Source organism: Delphinapterus leucas, chromosome 10 (genome assembly GCF_059928025.1).
Source record: "Delphinapterus leucas isolate spDelLeu-1000000601 "Yukka" chromosome 10, BTC_Dleu_Yukka2, whole genome shotgun sequence".
NCBI lineage: Eukaryota > Metazoa > Chordata > Mammalia > Artiodactyla > Monodontidae > Delphinapterus > Delphinapterus leucas.
This window is the reverse complement of record NC_143138.1, coordinates 21,046,857-21,063,676: the sequence shown is the minus strand read 5'-3', so window position 1 is coordinate 21,063,676 and position 16,820 is coordinate 21,046,857. Positions and strand designations below refer to the sequence as shown.

The following is a 16,820-nucleotide window of genomic DNA, read 5'->3' as shown; positions in this document are numbered from 1 at the left end:
GCCTCCTCCAGAGTGAGCGAGGCTGTGACTACGTGTGCCAGCCTGAAGAGTTCACACCAGAATCTTTACAACCTGTGATTATGACGCATTACATGGCAAAAGAGACCTTAAGGTTATGGATCTTAATGTAGAGAGATTATCTTGGATTCATAGGAAGATTATCCTGGATTATCTGGTTGGACATATCTAATTACATAAATTCTTGAAAGTGGAAAAAGGCAGGAGAGTCAAAGAGATTCAGTGGAAGAAGAAACAGGGTGGATTCAAAGACTGAGAGGGATTCAATCTGCCATTACTGCTTTGAAGCTGGAGGAAGAGGACCACGAGCTGAGGAACGTGGCAGCCTCCAGAAACCGGCAATAGCCCTCAGCTGACAGCCAGCAGGAAATGACAGTCTCAGTCCTACAACTGCAAGAAACTAAATTCTGCCAACAATCTGAATGAGCAAGGAAACAGATTCTTCCCAAGAGCCTCCAGAAAGGAATGCAGCCTGCAGACACCTTGATTTTAGTCCGCTGAGACCCATGTTGGACTTCTGACCTACAAAGCTGTGAGATAATACATTTATTTTGTTTTAGGTCACAAAATTTATGGTAATTTATTATGGCAGCAATAGAAAACTAATACGATAAGGACTTTGTGAAAATGTTGCAGTGAGGTAAATTGTGAAACTGTGGTGAGTAAACTGTAGGGGCTTAAAATCTAGAAAATGCTCAGTTGAAGAGTGAAGATTATTAACACATTTATTTAACAAAGGTAACTTGACAACCACACGCCCTGTGACGGGACACGCTGTCCCAGAACATACAGTTTAGATTGTAATACTTGGAATTAATGATGAAATGTTTTGGTTTAAAACCGTTTGTACTGTAACTGCTTTTATTGCTAACCGTTTGACTTGGCTGCTGTGAAATTGAGCTTTGCTTCCCAGCATAATGTGAACAGGAAGACACTGGGTTCCGGATGGCCGACCCAATAGTTCAAAATTAGAACGAACATCCTGTTACCCTGGGATATAAAAACCACACCTGTACAAGACTCGGGGTCTCACCCTTCTTTTGGTGAGGCCCCGATCGGTTTGTGCTTAATAAACGCCTATCACTAATCTACTTTTGATTTGCACTGGATATTGGTGTTCTGTCTTGGTTCTGATTCCTCCCCGAGGGAAGTTCGCAGGTGTGTGCAAGACCACAACAGCCCGGTAGAGGGGATACACTGGTGAACAAAATAGTGATGATAATGAAGAGTAACTTCTGCCCGGTACCCGTCAGCTGCAAGGAACATTCGTTAAAATCAGTCAGGCGTGGAAATATCCCTTTCCTGGAGATGGACTCTACAGTGTGATCAAAATACTGCTAAAGTTCATCTAGCTTCATTCCTCCCAAATTCTTGTTCCACAGGCAGTCTTTAGGTATTAAGTTAGGCTTTCTAGAGACCTTAAACTTAGGAGGACTGCTTCTGGCTCCGGGATTACTTATCACATTGGCCGGGGGGGTGGGGGTGGGGGGGTGGGGAGGTGGAGAGGGGGTGGGGCGGTGGTGGTACTCATGCCCTTTAGTAGTTAAGATTTTGGCCTTTAGTCCCTTTGCAGTCCTGTGTGATGCAGTCACTGTGAATTCATTCTCTGGACCAACTCACCTGGCAGAGCCAATGCAGCGAAGCGCTGGACCTATGGCTCTGACTGTTGACCTTGAAGGAACCCAGTGGGGTGTGGCCTCCATAGACACCTACAGTGATCCTTACCCTGGGGTGCCCTGGGAAGGGACACTCAGGGCTGCACATGGTCCCTTCCCCACAGGGGCAGTCGGGCTGGAAAACAGGCTAGCGGGTAGAGGGTGGGTGGAGGTGGGGAACAGGGGCCAAACATCCCCCGGCAGCACTAACTGATGAATTATATAAGTCGCTTAACTCAGCCCTACCTCAGTTTCCACACTTGCGCAATGAGGCTATATCACAGGGTTGCTGTGAGGATTAAAGGAGAACATTTATTTAAAGCTTTGACACAACCCCCAGTACACTTACGTCATCCGTAAATGTTTTATATTCAAATCACAGCTGTCATTTACTAGCTGAGTGACCTTTGCGAAGTGAATTCACTTTTCTGCACCCTGGTTTCTTTCTCCATATAAAGGAGACAATAAAGCAGTATCAAACTCAACTGTCCATATGGAATAAATAATTGTATTAATATTAGTGAAGTGCTTCACACAGTGTGTGTCTTTGGTATTTTACGGTTGTGATTTGTTGCTGGTAGGGAAGAGGCCCTCAGCTTCAGGCTGGGCAGGGAGAAGCAAGGACGTTACTTCAGCCTGAGGCTCCCCATTCTCATCAGCTGAGCCCAGGGCCACGGGGGTCTCCAGAGAAAGGTCAGGCTCTAGGTCAGGAACACTGGAACTCCCCACTCCTGTCAATGCTGGGCAAATGGTCAAGGCAGTGGGCTCCAAGGTCAAAATCCTGAAAACGGGCCACAGAGGCCCAGAGAAGGAGGTGTGCGGGAAGGTGTACACATGAGATCCATCCGCGGCGTTGTAGAAGGAGACTTCACCAGTCTCGTAGTCCAGGAAAATCCCCACTTTTTGAGGAGGGTTGGCAATTGTCAGTTTGGTCCGGGGGTCAGTGAGAGCCCGATAGTCATTCCCATCAGACAGCCCCATAGTCCAGAAGCCATTCTCGGGTGTCATTTTAATCCAACATTTTCTCTCCACGTTCTCCCTGCACACCCCGACGTGCCACTCTTTCCTGTCCCCAACCTCTACCTCCCAGTAGTGTCTCCCTGACGTGAAGCTCTTGCAGCCAAGCACACAGTAATGCCAATCAAATCTCTTGGGGTTGTCTGGCAGATTCTGTCGTTTGTCTGCTCGCTGCAAGCTCCTCTGGTCGTCAGAAACAAGCAGGATGGGGTTTGCTGTGTTCGGATCCAATATCACATCCGCTGCAGAAAGTTTGGGGATGGGGTCATGGGTCAGCCATTGTTCCTAGATCTCAGAGCCTCAGCCCTCAAGGCCTGGGTCTGGTTGAAGAAGCCCAAGTCCAGAGCTGGGTGTCCCCAACCTGCCCTGAATGTGACCCCCTTAGCAATACCAAAAGAAAGCCATCAGGGGTCTTAAGTTCAGTGGGAAAGAGGAGGGTGATGAGGGTCAGGGTCTTCTTAACTGACACCTGGAGCTGGCTCTTTCCTTCTACCTTTTTCCTGTTTCCCTCCCCGATATGACTCTGCCCACCTGTGCTTCATAGGCACATAGGTTTAAATTTCAATCCTTGCACTACTCATGAACTGAATGTCTTTTCCTTTTCTCTTTTCCCATAGACTTAAGCTATATAATATCTTTAAGCCTCAACTTTCTTAACTGAAAAATGGGGATAAAAATATTAATCTCTAGGGTAGGAAGACAACACATGTTGTGTATTTGGCTCAGGGCTGGGCATGGAGGAAGTGGCCTGATCTTACAAAATCTGCCAGGCCTTTTCTGTGCTAAGGGCCATGTTGGGGGCTTTATGTGCTCCCAGACCCACTCTCCATGTTGCTCCACCCTCTTCTGGGCCCCGGGAATCTGTCCTCTATGGACAGTGTCACTGGGTTCTCTTGCCTCTGGTCGCCTGCTGGATTTGGCCAATGGGAGGTACTAGCTGAAGACTGGAAGGAGGAAGAAGAAGGCACAGCATTTATTTTTTCCCCTTTCTTCCCTGCCAGCTTCAGATGGTGATGCTCTAACAAAAGGATGACTTTTCTCAGGCAGCCCTCTCCTTGAGCTATAGCTTCCTCTGGGCTGTACCCTCTCCCTATCTCTTCAGGCCCAGGGGTGGTGACAGCTCCCCACTGTTGTGAGTCCTGGGGGACGGAATGTTCCTTTGTCGGCTTCCCTTTACTCTCTTTTTTGCCTTTGTAAATAGTTCCTTCTTTAAACCCTCTTCAACCACCCATTTTGAATAGACCATCTCTTTTCTTCCTGTTTTTTTGACCAAACACACATTCATGAGCTCATTTAGTCTTTACCTCAACTCTCACATAAATAGGAATTACAATCATCGTCTAAAATTGAGGAGAGTGAAGCTCAAAACATCAAGTGACCTGAGGACACGCAGCGGCAGGAGGTGGCATACGGAGCTTGGGAAAGGACAAGATCTCTGAGCATTGCTTTCTCTCCTTGATCACGTTGCATCCTCGCTCTCCCTGTAGTATTAGTTCACTCTGCCTGTCCTTCCCCTCAGCTCCACCTTTGATGCCTCTTCCTTCCCATAAAGGTCTATGGAAGCCCAGGAGAGCAATTCTCCCTGGTTCTCTGGGCTCTCAGTGGCAGGGCATGGGAGATAGGCACAGCCTTGAGATCGAGGCCTCAAGTCATCTGCCCGGAACTCTCCCAGTCATGGGGACTTGTCCCAGAATCTCAAGACTTGGAGAAGAAAAAGGGAATATGGTCCCTCGGGTTGTTGTCCTAGGGGACATAGTGATTCACTCACCAGCTTGGAAGAGGGCCTTCTTCCACTCTGAAAGAAAGGAGACACAATAAGGAAAGGTCATTAATTCTGATCTTTCCCTTACCCATTCTCCTCAATAAGCCTTTTCTGTGTCCCTTCAGTCTCTTCCAGTATCCAGCTTCCTTCCTCTACAGCTCTGACAGATTAGGCATAAAAGGTCTCAAAAATGGTGAACTTCCTCATCATGCTGGGGCTGCAGGTGACATGGCCAGGCTACAGTAGGCTGTGTGCTTGTGTGCCAGCTGGGTGGGGAGTGGCTGAAAGTGCCGAGATGCTGTATCTGAAGGGCCTCTCTGAGGCTGCAGAAAAGCAGGGGTGGTATTCCCCACAGAAAATGAGCTTCTTGGTTAGATCTGAGTATTCCTACTGGGAATGCCAATGCGTCACACAGCAGGGAAAAAGTTTGAATGCTTATACACATGAGCCAGGAAACTCAGAGGACATCCAGGTCACTCACCAGGATAGGCCTGAGACTTCTTCCCACCTACAAGGGAAGAAAGGCAGAGACGTCAACTGAACTCCGTCATTTCCTTTCTCCTCCTTTTGCACCCATCTCTCCTTCTTTTTGACCACCTACCCTTCCTACTTCCTCCCTCTGCCGTTCAACTCTCTCCTCCCCTCTCTTCCTTACGGGGGCGGGAAGGAGGGGGAATGAAGGCCCCTTTCTCCATTAAAAAACCAAACAAAACACTCATGATTCTCTCCTCCTTTCTCCCCAAAAACCACTTCCCCCCAATCAGCCTCCCATATTTCTTTTCTTGGGAAAAAGGATCCGGAACATTCCTTCAGCCCAGGGCAGAGTTAGTGGCTGAGGAAACTGGCTGGAAAATACTCTTGCAGAGACAGTCTTGGATGAGAATTTGGAGAAAATGTCAGAGCCACTCACTAGCCATGTACTGGATCTTTCTCCACTCTGCAATGGAAGAAGGTGATGAGTCATTAAGAGGCCCAGTGGGGGATAGGAAGATGAGCTTGGGTCCCTGGGGGCATCAGAACTTACTGAGTTCATACTCGAGTGTCTCTGGAAAAGAAGCAGAAAAAAAAAAAAAGTACTGTTATGGGGATGGAAGGAGGAGGACCTCTAGAATATAAACCTTAAAAATGACCTAGTGCCGGGTTGGGTGCACAGGATGGGGATGCAGAGAGGTAGTCCGGCTCCCTCCTGTAGGCACAGGCCTTAGATGCCCTCTCGGGGTCAGATACCTTTTATTCTTTGTTCCTGCTCTTTTTCTGCCCTTGCTGTTTCTTTTTCCTCTTCTGCTCTCTCTTTCTCCATGAATAGAGCCTTCTTTTCTTTCCTCTGTAGCCACAGGAAGTAACCAGCCCCTGCGAGGAGCAGCAGACAGACAGGCAGCGTCCCCGCGAAGACAGCGATCCAGCGCTGGGCCCTTCTGAAGAAGGGATCTGCAATGGGATCCAGTCTTAGCCTCTCACCCTCAGGACAGGGTTCATGGAGTTTATCTCCTCCCGTCAAATGATCTTTCTCTTCCTAAGTTCTCAGAGAACTTTAGGGAAGACTGCAGTAAACCCTAGTAAGGGTTTATAGTTATAGCAATAGCAAATACCATTACTTGTCTTGAAAGGTCTGCCTCTCACATGTAAATGTGATACTTGAGCATCGCAATCAAGTTTTTTCTAATTAAAATTTACAATAGGTTACATTCACTTGATTCAAATATCAAATTAAAAAAACATAAAACATCACCCAAGTCTCCTTTTCACTTCCTCTGCTCGTCTCCTTTAATTAGACTCATTTAATCAGCCTAGTATGGTGACTAAGAATGTGCACTTGGGAGCTGGGGGGGGCCTGGGTTCAAATTCTGATTCCTCCACCTGACTAGCAGTGTGACCTTGGACTAATTAGTTAACCATTCTATTCCAGGTGTCCTAATCTGTAAAACGGGGGTGATAATAAAATTAATAATAATAATAATAATAGAATAACAAAACCTAACTCATAAGGTTAAAGCATAAAATTAATGTTTATAAAGCATTATAAACACATAGTGAGTGCTATGCAAGAGTATATTAAATTTAAAAATATAAATGTATTCTTATTTTTTCTTGTTTACTCCAAAGATAACATTCTGTATAAACTGCCCTGTGTCTTGCTTGTTCTGTTCACATTGTATCTTGCAAATCTTTCCATATTAGTACAGGCAGAATGCCTGTGTTTCCTTTCAGAGCTGGGCAATATTCCATTGCATAAAAATTCCCCATTAATGGATATTTGCATAGTCGCTAACTTGTTGCTCTTATAGTTAATGCTATAAGAAATAACTTTTTACATGGGTAGTTTTCTACACATGCAAGCATATCTGTCAGATAAATTCCTAGAAGTGGGATTTTGGATCAATAAGTAGGTAGTTTGGATATATATTGCTATATTGCCCCCAATAGCAATTGTGCCAATTCATACCAAAAATATATCAAATTATGTATACCAAAAAATGTCTAAGAGTGACTGTCTCCCCACAATCCTACCATCAGAATGTTTTATCAACCAGCACTGTTTTGTTATCTTGTTGCCAGTCTCACAAGTGGAAAATGTTTTAATATACATTTCTCTATTGAGTGAGGTTGGACACTTTCATATGTCATTCCTTTCCTGTGAACGAATAATTCATATCCTTTGCTTTTTTTCTACTGGTTTGTTTCATATTTTAAGGAGATTAGTGCTTTCTCTAAATTATGAGTTGTACATATTCCCCCTGCCCTCATTTTGTCATTTGTCTTTGCTTAAGGATTTGATCTTTACCACTTCTCCCCCAATTCCCGTTGCCTGTCACAGTTTCTGGCACATAGGAAATGCTCAGTAAATACTTGTGACGTTATAACAGGGAAAAAAAAACATCCCCGGAGCAAGAAGACACCTCTGGAACCCTGCTCAGTGCCTCGTTTTCACTGCAAACTCAGCACAGAGAATCACACGTCCTCCTTCTTTCTTTTCTTTTTAAAATTCATTTTTATTTCATTTTATTTATTTTTATACTTTTCTCTTTTTAATATGGCTATGCTATGTTTCAATTGGTTAATGTTTAAATTGTCATTTTAAAAAATTTTCTACAGATTAAATTTTACATATGCCTCTTTTAAGGTGCATTTAATGGAATTTTAAAAATTGAAGTATAATTGACTTATAATATTATATTAGTTCCAGGTGTTCACATCTTTCTTCTTCCAATAGCCACAGCTCAATATACCTGAGGCTAAGCAGGGTACTGACCTGCAATGGAAATCTGGGCTGTCTTTTCCTGGTTGAGGAGGGGATTTCTGATGATACAGGACACCCCTTCTCCAGAGCTGCTTTTCACCGTTAGAGATGATGTGACTGCATACAGGCCCGCTCCATCTGTAGCTGGAGGTGCTGCCATGGCTGGCATGTTCTGGCCCTTGGCATCTCTCCACTGTATTTGGGGCTGGGGGTACCAGCCGGTGGATGTGCACCCCAGGTGGATCCCTCCATCCTCATGGCCCTTCAATTCAATGTGAAGATCCGAACCCAGAGCTGTGGAAGGGACAAATGAGCCTCAATTCTTGGGAGTCTCCAGTATCAGTGAGGGTCTCAGCAGGAACTGTATGGCACACCCACGTTAGATAATTAAAGTAGGGTTTCATTAAGAAGCTGTTTACAAAAGGGTGGTCATTAGTGAGGAGAAAACTATATGGGGGAGAGCAATAGCCCAGGGCCAGGAACAATAGAGCTGTTACCACCCACCCCTAAACCCAAAGGGAGGTGGAGAGGAAGCCGTTTTGAAGACCCAAAAGGAGAGAGTCACGTAGAGAGGACTTTCATAAGAGGAGCTGTGATCTTTGGAAAGAGCACGCAGCCAGCTAAAGGTGGCCCTGCAGGGAGAAAGCCAGGGGCATAAGTACCCGGACTTCTCTCCTCCTCCCCTCCTCTATCTTCAACTATGGCTCCCCATTGACCAAACTCAGCCAGAAGCCACAGTGCAAGAGAATGCTCTGAGAAAGAGAAATGCAACCTTTGACATTGGACATGGGCCTGGTCTTGGTGTTCTCCTGGGGAACACAAGCCATTTCATGGAACGTCAGCATCAAAGGGCCCTTTGTCACTATGACGGGTCAAGACAAAAACAAGACCAGCAACAATCATGTCTGAACATAGAGAAAAACACGAACACTGTCCAAAACACAACGAAGACCAAAACATCCTCCTGTCCTGGCTGTGAGACGATGCTCCTTTACCAGTCCCAGCTTTAGCTTCACTCTAGTCTTCCTCCTGGGTAAAATTTATGAAGATACCCACCCACAGAATTACACTCCCCCTCCTCCCTGACAGCATCCAATCCAGAGCAAAGCCTATTTCCATAAACGCTGCCCCAAATCCCCTAACAGAAGCCCAAAGTCTGTACCAAGTCTCCTCTAACAGCCTCTTTCTGAGACCCCCAGTTCCCACGTGGCATGCACTCCCCCTCCTGCAACAAGGATTAAAGTCAACTGGTACAACTGCAGGGGTGTTCCTGGGAACTCGGGTTGGAGAACAGTTGCTGTACAGACGCTGTCCCTACAGGTCAGCCTCCCAGGGCTCAGAGCAGGGTGTACCTGGTGGGGCGCCAGAAGCCACAGGGAATGCAGCTGAACCCAAACCACTGCGCACCATCTCTGAGGAGATGTTTTCTTATCCTTCTCATCCCCGACCTTCCACTTTCCAGCTTAGACCCTGGCCACCAGCAGGAGGGAGTTCTCTACTTGATATGATAGGGTACAGGAGGGATTCTTCCTGGAGGAAGACCTGCATCTTTCCCGAGGGCCTCAGAGAAACAAAGTTGGAAGGCAGTGGAGGCAGTACCTGGTGATCGACCAGGAGCTCTGCGAGGTGGATTTGGAGCATGAGCTCTGTGTCTGCCCCCAGGTCCCACAGAGGAATGAGCTCAGAACAAAACCCGGAGGCTCACCTGCAACTTTCAGCTCCACCAAGGCTTTTTCGTAGAAGTTGCCATCTTGGAAATAACACAGGTAGTTTCCACTGTCAGAGGCTCTGACGCTGTGAATTTGGAGAGCAGCCTTCCCTGCAGTGATGCCATCTCTTAAAATCTCAGTTCTCCCTCGATACTCTGCCGTCTGTCTGTCTTCTACTTCCTTGCCATGTGCGTACATGAAAACTACCTGCCTGAGGCTGGATCTCACCCACTTCAGTTCCATGTTCTCTGCGCTCATCTTCGGGGACAGGTGACAGGGCAGCTCAGCGTCTTCACCCACCATGGCCAGGATGGGCCCAGGGGGTCCAATCACAGCAAACTGAGCTAGTCAGCAAAAGGGGGAAACTCCATGAGAGGGAGTTGGGGCCATGATGGTAAGGGGGTGTCTCAGGCAGAAAAACCTAGAGAGGAACAGGATCCTGACAGAAGGACATTTGTCTTAATGGCATGTGTAGTTTCAGTATGTGATGGGACTTCCAGGAATGAACGGTCAAAGGTTCTGGCTGGGCGCTAACAGGTAATTGCCTGCTTCCGATACATAAAAGCAGCATCGTTCCCTACCTGAGCAAGAGGTGAGCAGCTGGACCAAGATGATGCAGACAAGGAGGTGGGGCAGAGGGAAGTCTAGCGACAGCGCCATTTTCATCTGTGCTGCAAATAGAGAGAGGCAAGGAGTCAGGCAGAAATACGGCCTGGAAGAAGATGGATAATTCTGCGTGGAATTCTGAGGTTTCCACGCAGAATTCTTCACCTCAACAGGGCCAACTCAGGGCGAAACACAGGATCACTAGGGTGATGACCCAAGATCTTCCTCTGTCAAAATGTCTGCTTGGGAGTCTCTTCACCTTTGCGTTCCAATATGGAAAATCTCCCATAAAAGTATGTATGTTAAGTGTACAGACAGTAGCCCTAACCCATCAGGAAATCCTTGGCTCTGCTGTCTGAACATGTTCAGAATCTTTACCCGTGCCCACACTTCCCCAGCTACGCCAGGTCCAAGCCTCCACCATCACACTCTGATTAATACGGGACCTTCCTCTCTGGGTCCCCTGATTCTGCTTGTATCCCCTACAGTCTCAACACAACATCCAGAACATTCCTTGAGTCACATCCTGTCACTCCTCTGCTCAGCACTTTCCAGTGGCTCCCATTTCACTCAGAGTAGATGCTGAAGTCCTTCCAGTGGCTGGCATGGTCCTCCAGGACCCGCACTCCTCATTTCATCTCCCGTACCCTCCCTGTCTCTGCTCCGGCCACACTGCCCTTCCTGCCACTCCTTGAACAGGACATGACAGAGGACCTTGACCTCAACCCTTGCCTCTACCTGGAACCCTCTTCCCTGCATATTCACAAGCTCACTCTCTTGCCTCCTTCAAATCTTTCCTTTAAAGTCAGTTCCTCTATGGGACCTTCTCTGACCACAGAATTATGGCAAACTGCTCCCATCCCCCTGAATCTGCTCTCTTTTTCCCATTGAATTTTCACCAGTGAACATTTCATACATTTATCGTGTGTCTCCACCTGCTAGAATGTAAGCTCCACAAAACAATGATATTGGTCTGCTTTGTTTCCTGATGTGTAAGAAGCCTGTAGCATGGTGGTGGTTCACATGGAAACCTCAGTAAATATTTGTTGAATGAGTGAATGGATGAGGAGTTACATATTAAACCATCAATACTCACTAGCATTTTAGTTCACTTTAGATGATCAGATTAGTTGGTGGTCATCCAACTAATGGATGGAGAGGAGGGGAGGCGGAGAATTTATGAGGATAAGTGTTTTTCTCCATAATGACAGTGCTTTTTTGGTCTGGCTTAGAGAGCAGAGCTTGGCCTCTTGTGGTCCCACTGGGACTTGCCTATATTAATGTGTTTGTTCCTATTTTTCAATAAAGTGGTTTCAAGGAGCAAGGCTGTCCTGGACATGCAAGTGTTGCAACTTCATGTGCCTTAATGCACTCTTTTCACAATTGTTCTGGGAATTCCCTGGCGGTCCAGTGGTTAGTACTCTGCGCTTTCACTGCTGGGTTCGATCCCTGGTTGGGGAGCTAATCCCATGCGTGGCCCACCAAAAATTGTTCTTTGGGGGAGAAACACCTGTTCTTTGGGGGAGAAACATTTCTGGAAAGGAAGTGATTCCTTTCCCTTCTTCCCTTTCCTCATGTGATCACCAACGCTCCTCGGCAGATGGCCTGCCTCTGGGCTCACCAGCAATGGATGATTTTCCTACCTTGGTCTTTGAACTGCTAGAGAAGTGCCTTTTAGGGGCGGAGATGTATGTGCTAGCACTTGCACAGAAGGGGCAAATATGTCAACCGAGAAGCACACAGCAGCCCAACACAGCTCACACCTCTATGCAGTGCTGGCGTTCTTCCAGCTCAGAGGCAGGGCCCCGCAACTGCCCAGTCCCAGACCAATGTTTCCAAATGTATCCTGGCTCAGAAAAGCACCTTTACCTCCTTTTAGGCATGGTCTGTGGGATCACTGTGAACTTTTGTGTTAAGGGAAGTGTGTGGCCCTTGCCAACTAGCCGGGCTTGATTCTAGCTGGAGTTCTAACTTGGCTTCCATCCCAGCCACCCCAGAGTTGGCTGTGTCCCTAAATAGTAGAGACCCTGAGAGTCGACCTAGGTGGATTACTCCAAGACAGGACTGAGAACTCTAGAAGTAGCCCCCTCCCTTCTCCCATCATGTATTCTTTCCTTCCCTGAAAATGTCAGATGGAATGGTGTGCCAACAAACGACTCAGGGTGCCCGTCTGCGGAGCAACACTGCCGTCTCCTCTAGGCCCCAACCCATGGCCATCACCAAGTTCAAATCACTCTTCCATCAGACTCTGGTCAAGATCCTGGCAGATTCCCTGGGTCACCCAGAGGCTGAACCTACCACTTCTTTTTTTTTTTTTTTTAATTTTGGCCAAGCTGCACAGTTTACAGGATCTCAGTTCCCCGACCAGGGACCGAATCCAGGCCACTGCAGTGAAAGTGCCCAAACCTAACCACTGGACCGCCAGGGAACTCCTATGAACCTACCACTTCTTAATCCCAAGGCAAGTGAATGGGAGAGTTAGGAATAAGACCAGGTCTCACCCGTGTGTTTTCATTCATTCAACAAACGTTTATTGAGCACTCACTGTGCGCCAGGCCCACTACAGGTTAGGTGTTGGAAATAAAAAGGGTGTGGGAAGTAAGTCATGGCACTATGATTCACGAGCTTTGTGATCTCAGTCATGTGACAAAACCTATTTGAACTTCAGTTACTCATGAAACATTGTGAAATAGGAACTTTAGAACGTACATAATTGGCTTAGCAATTTCACTTCCAGATATCTGGTCCAGCAAAGCGCTTGCATGGGTGCAGAGAGAATTATGTGTAAGGATGACACTGAAGCATTATTTTTAAAAGTAAAAAAAAAAAAAAAAAAAAGATGAACAACCTAACCAGCCACTCTAACCACTAACAGGAGACTGGTAAGTTAAATAAAGGCTCATCTGTATGAAGGAATTCGATATGGCAGTTAAGAGTGATTTACAGTCACTAACTCAGATAATCAAGATATATTAAACAAAAAGAACACTGCAGAAAAATACTAATGATTCTATTAAAGAACAACAACAAAGCTATAAATTTGTATATACATTTTTATGGGATCGCCTTAAAAGAGTTCTGAAGGGCTACATGCTAAAACGAAATTCAGAGATTGAGTGAGAGACACTTGTCCTTTGCCCCCTGTACTTTGAAAATTGTTTGGATGTTTTCAATTTTAAAGGTTTTCACGTTTTACTTAACAATTAAAAATTGTTACAAATAATTATTGTGACTGTAACATATTAGTTGTTCAGAAAATACCGACTCCTGTAAATCAACTGTATGTCAATAAATAAATAAATAAAAATAAAATACCAACTCTTCACACCAATTCCCCCAAAACAAACCAGCATGAGGCCCGCATTCATAGTACCTGCTGTCGTGATACGTGCACCGGGAACTGCCTTTGAGAACAAGGCCCGCAGAGGCGGGTGGGTGGGTTGAAGAGGAGCCGGGAGCAGAGATCTGTGCTGATGGGTATTCTCTGGAGCCTGCCTGAAACCCGGACAACTCTCAGACAAAAGACTGCCTTTCACCATATCCTCTGCTCTTCAAAACTACTCCCTAAGCTGCTAGAGAGAGGACAGTATTATTATTATTATATAGGTAACAATTTCAGTGCTGTCCTCAGAGTGAGGAATATATTTTCACTAATTTTTTTAGGATATTTATTGGGTTTTGTTCCTGATTATAGACAACTTCAAAATGGAGAAAAATATGAAGGAATAAAATTTAAATAATCTGTGATGGTAATCATATACTTTGCTTCATGGGAATATAACTATTTCTGGAAGTATTTTGGCCATAGATATATACTAAATGCCTGAAAATTGTCAAAATTATAATTTGACCCAGAAATTCCACTTGTAGAAATTACTGCTAAAAAAAAAAAAATCAGGTATTAACACAAACATTCATGTTTAAAGCGGTTCATCATAAGTAAGATCTACAACAGCAAAATGTAGATACAATTTAAATGTCCAAATTCGATCCAGTTTTATTACAATTAGAAATAAAAACCCTTTATTAAAAATATGATTCCTAATGACTGTATGAAAATCCCTTTTATGATTGGACAGTGTGTTTGTATCCATTCTCCAACTCTTGTATATGTAGCTTGGTTCAGATTTTTGTAATGCACAGCTTTACATATAAATCTTTAAGGCACATCTCTTTTTAAAATCTCTTAGAACAGATTCCCAGAGATGACTAAGAGAGATAAGAGTCCTTTGCTCCTTTCTGACCACAGTAAGCTCCTAAGAACATGCAGTTGGCAAGTTTTTTCATTCACGTTGTCTCCTTCCCTTACATTTTCCAATTCAGGTCTTTAGCCTTTGCATTGTCCTGCTGCCTCCACCCCCTCATCCTCACACACAAGCACCAATTCCTTTCTCTGGATGAGGGCCTCCCTGGAAGCCCACTCTCAGCTCTTCAGCCTCTCTCCCTCTAGGGCTCATGGCCCTGGCTTTTACCCATTTTCCCACACTTACCTCTTGGCTATCCCATCTGAAAATCACAGCCCTCAGAATAAAGGTAATCAATAGAGGCTCTGTTACCTGGAAGAAAGGAAAAATAAATATGCCTGCTCACTATGAAAAGCAGTAACAGGGTCATTCTGTGGAAGAATTAGTTTTTGGATTGGCTCAAAGGGGTGTTTCTCATCAGTTGCTGGGCAGAAACCAGTGAGGAAGTTTAAAATGAAAACTGAAACTGTATTGGATTGTACACGGTGAAGAAAAATTCCAGCCTAATTCTCACACTGTGTCACTCTGTGTTTCCCTAATTGAACCACTTATGTATATGTATGTGTGTAATCAGTCTTTCATTATATATACCTGTTTTACATCTTCTACATGATAATAGATTTATTTTACATCAGAAAAGATTTACTGAGTAGCGAAGAAAAAGATTTTAACATGTGAAGAGAGGAAGATGTGCATTAATTAAAATGTTTCTGTGGCTATTTGCTAACGTCTGTTTGCACATACACAGGCACGTGGAGGAGGATTTATCTTTTACAACAGAGCCAAATGAGAGTATGAACAGGAAACCAGACCCACTCCACCTTTTTTAGCACCTCTGAAATTCAGGTCTCGGATCCATCACCAAATAACATAATTTTCAGATTTCCCAAAGCAGTGTTGCCGGTGACCGATTGGCATGTTTTACATTTTTCAGAAAAATTCTTATTTGGGGTGTTGCTCAGAAGCCTCATTCACCTTCTGAGCCTTATTTGTGCTACGTTTGTATTTTCACACGTATTTCTTTCTACTCTGCCAGCAGGATTCTGTATTTTCTGAGGTTAGATTCTGGATAGTCTGTGGATACTGTTTCTATAAGGGGTCTTTGGGACAAAGTGGTCTTACCTGTGGCCTAGAGCCTCCCAAGACAATTTATTTGTCTCTTGAGACAATGATTAAAGCTCAAAGGACTTTGATATGACTTGGCTGATGGAATTTAATTATATATTGGGCTGGCCAAAAAGTTTGTTAGGGTTTTTCTGTACAATATTATGGAAAAAACCTGAACGAACTTTTTGGCCAACTGTGTGTGTGTGTGTATTTTCCTTTTTTTTTTTCTCCCCGAACAGGGATTGAACCCGAGCCCACAGCAGTGAAAGCATGGAGTCCCAACCACTGGACCTCCAGGGAATTCCCGGAATTTAATTGTATTACAACAGTTTGAATTTAGGCTCTATGGTGGAGATGGCTGGTTGCTTGTGCAAGCTCTATTTCCTGCTTTTTTTTTTTTTAAATGTACAAAGAGCTAGCATTCTTTCTGTGGTAAGGTGGATGTTTTGGATGGCCCATTCAAGGAAGTTCACAGAGTCCAGCTTAATAAAACCTACACACCTCGTATCCTGATGGAATACTGGCAGCCCATATTGAGGCAGTATTTCTGGATCAGACTGTGAGGGTTTGAGCAGACACGGCAAGACAACCCTGGCCAAATTTTCTCAGATGGCTCCAGTAGAGCTGGTGGTGACCCACCTTGCTTTCTCATTTCCAATGAGGCAAAAGGTCCCTGCTTCTTAGTACTCAAACCGAATTTTGGGGAGTAGAGCAATGTGCCCATCCTTATAGATAAGAGAGGCCAAGGGACTAAGTTTGAGCCAATGTTTTTTTTTTTTTTCTTTTTTGCAGTACGCGGGCCTCTCACTGTTGTGGCCTCTCCCGTTGCGGAGCACAGGCTCCGGACGCGCAGGCTCAGCGGCCATGGCTCACGAGCCCAGCCGCTCTGTGGCACATGGGATCCTCCCGGACCGGGGCACGAACCCGTGTCCCCTGCAGCGGCAAGCGGACTCTCAACCACTGCGCCACCAGGGAAGCCCTGAGCCACTGATTTGAAGACGGAAGTTGTTGGGTTATGTTTCTCAAGACAGGTCTACGATCTTGTACCTCTTTCTTCCTCTTGCCTAGAGCATGGTCTTTGGAGCTGGAGTGCAGTGACCAACTTGTGACCATGAGGCAACCTTGAGAATGGAAACTACATGCTGAGAGGGCAGAGAATAAAGACAGAAGGAGGCTGGGGCATGGATGCATCTCTGAGCTGCTGGACCAGCTCTGGACAGCTGCCCTCTGAATTCACTTTACGTGAAAGGAAAATAAATCTTGTTTTATTTGAGCCAGAAGTACTTCTGGCTCTATCAGCAGCAGCAAAATACAATTCATCCCTCCCCAGTCCCCACTTATCAACACTTTATCTTGAAACTTTTCAAACGGATTGCAAAGTTGCAAGAATTTTTCAGTGAACGTCTAATACACCTATGGTCTAGATTCTACAGTGAACATTTTACTATACTTGCTTTATTATAA

General features: G+C 45.3%; 1 protein-coding gene across 6 annotated transcripts; it reads right to left on the bottom strand.

Moving 5' to 3' along the window:
* Nucleotides 1-1,965: 1,965 nt before the first annotated feature.
* Nucleotides 1,966-14,607, bottom strand: BTN3A3 (butyrophilin subfamily 3 member A3). Of its 6 annotated transcripts, none has more exons than XM_022562215.3 (11): nt 14,496-14,607; nt 13,379-13,577; nt 9,981-10,070; nt 9,396-9,743; nt 7,703-7,984; nt 5,680-5,880; nt 5,477-5,497; nt 5,363-5,389; nt 4,934-4,960; nt 4,459-4,485; nt 1,966-2,932 (listed from the first exon to the last, which is right to left on the bottom strand). In XM_022562215.3, exons 2-11 carry the CDS (start codon nt 13,542-13,544, stop codon nt 2,229-2,231), a joined length of 1,893 nt encoding a protein of 630 aa, XP_022417923.1. In that variant the 5' UTR covers nt 13,545-13,577; nt 14,496-14,607; the 3' UTR covers nt 1,966-2,228. The 6 variants fall into 6 exon arrangements, with proteins under 6 accessions (XP_022417923.1, XP_022417926.1, XP_022417927.1 ...); XM_022562218.3 differs by having other exon boundaries at nt 13,379-13,500; nt 14,496-14,602; XM_022562219.3 differs by having other exon boundaries at nt 9,981-10,065; nt 13,379-13,500; nt 14,496-14,602.
* Between the last annotated feature and the right edge of the window lie 2,213 nt (nt 14,608-16,820).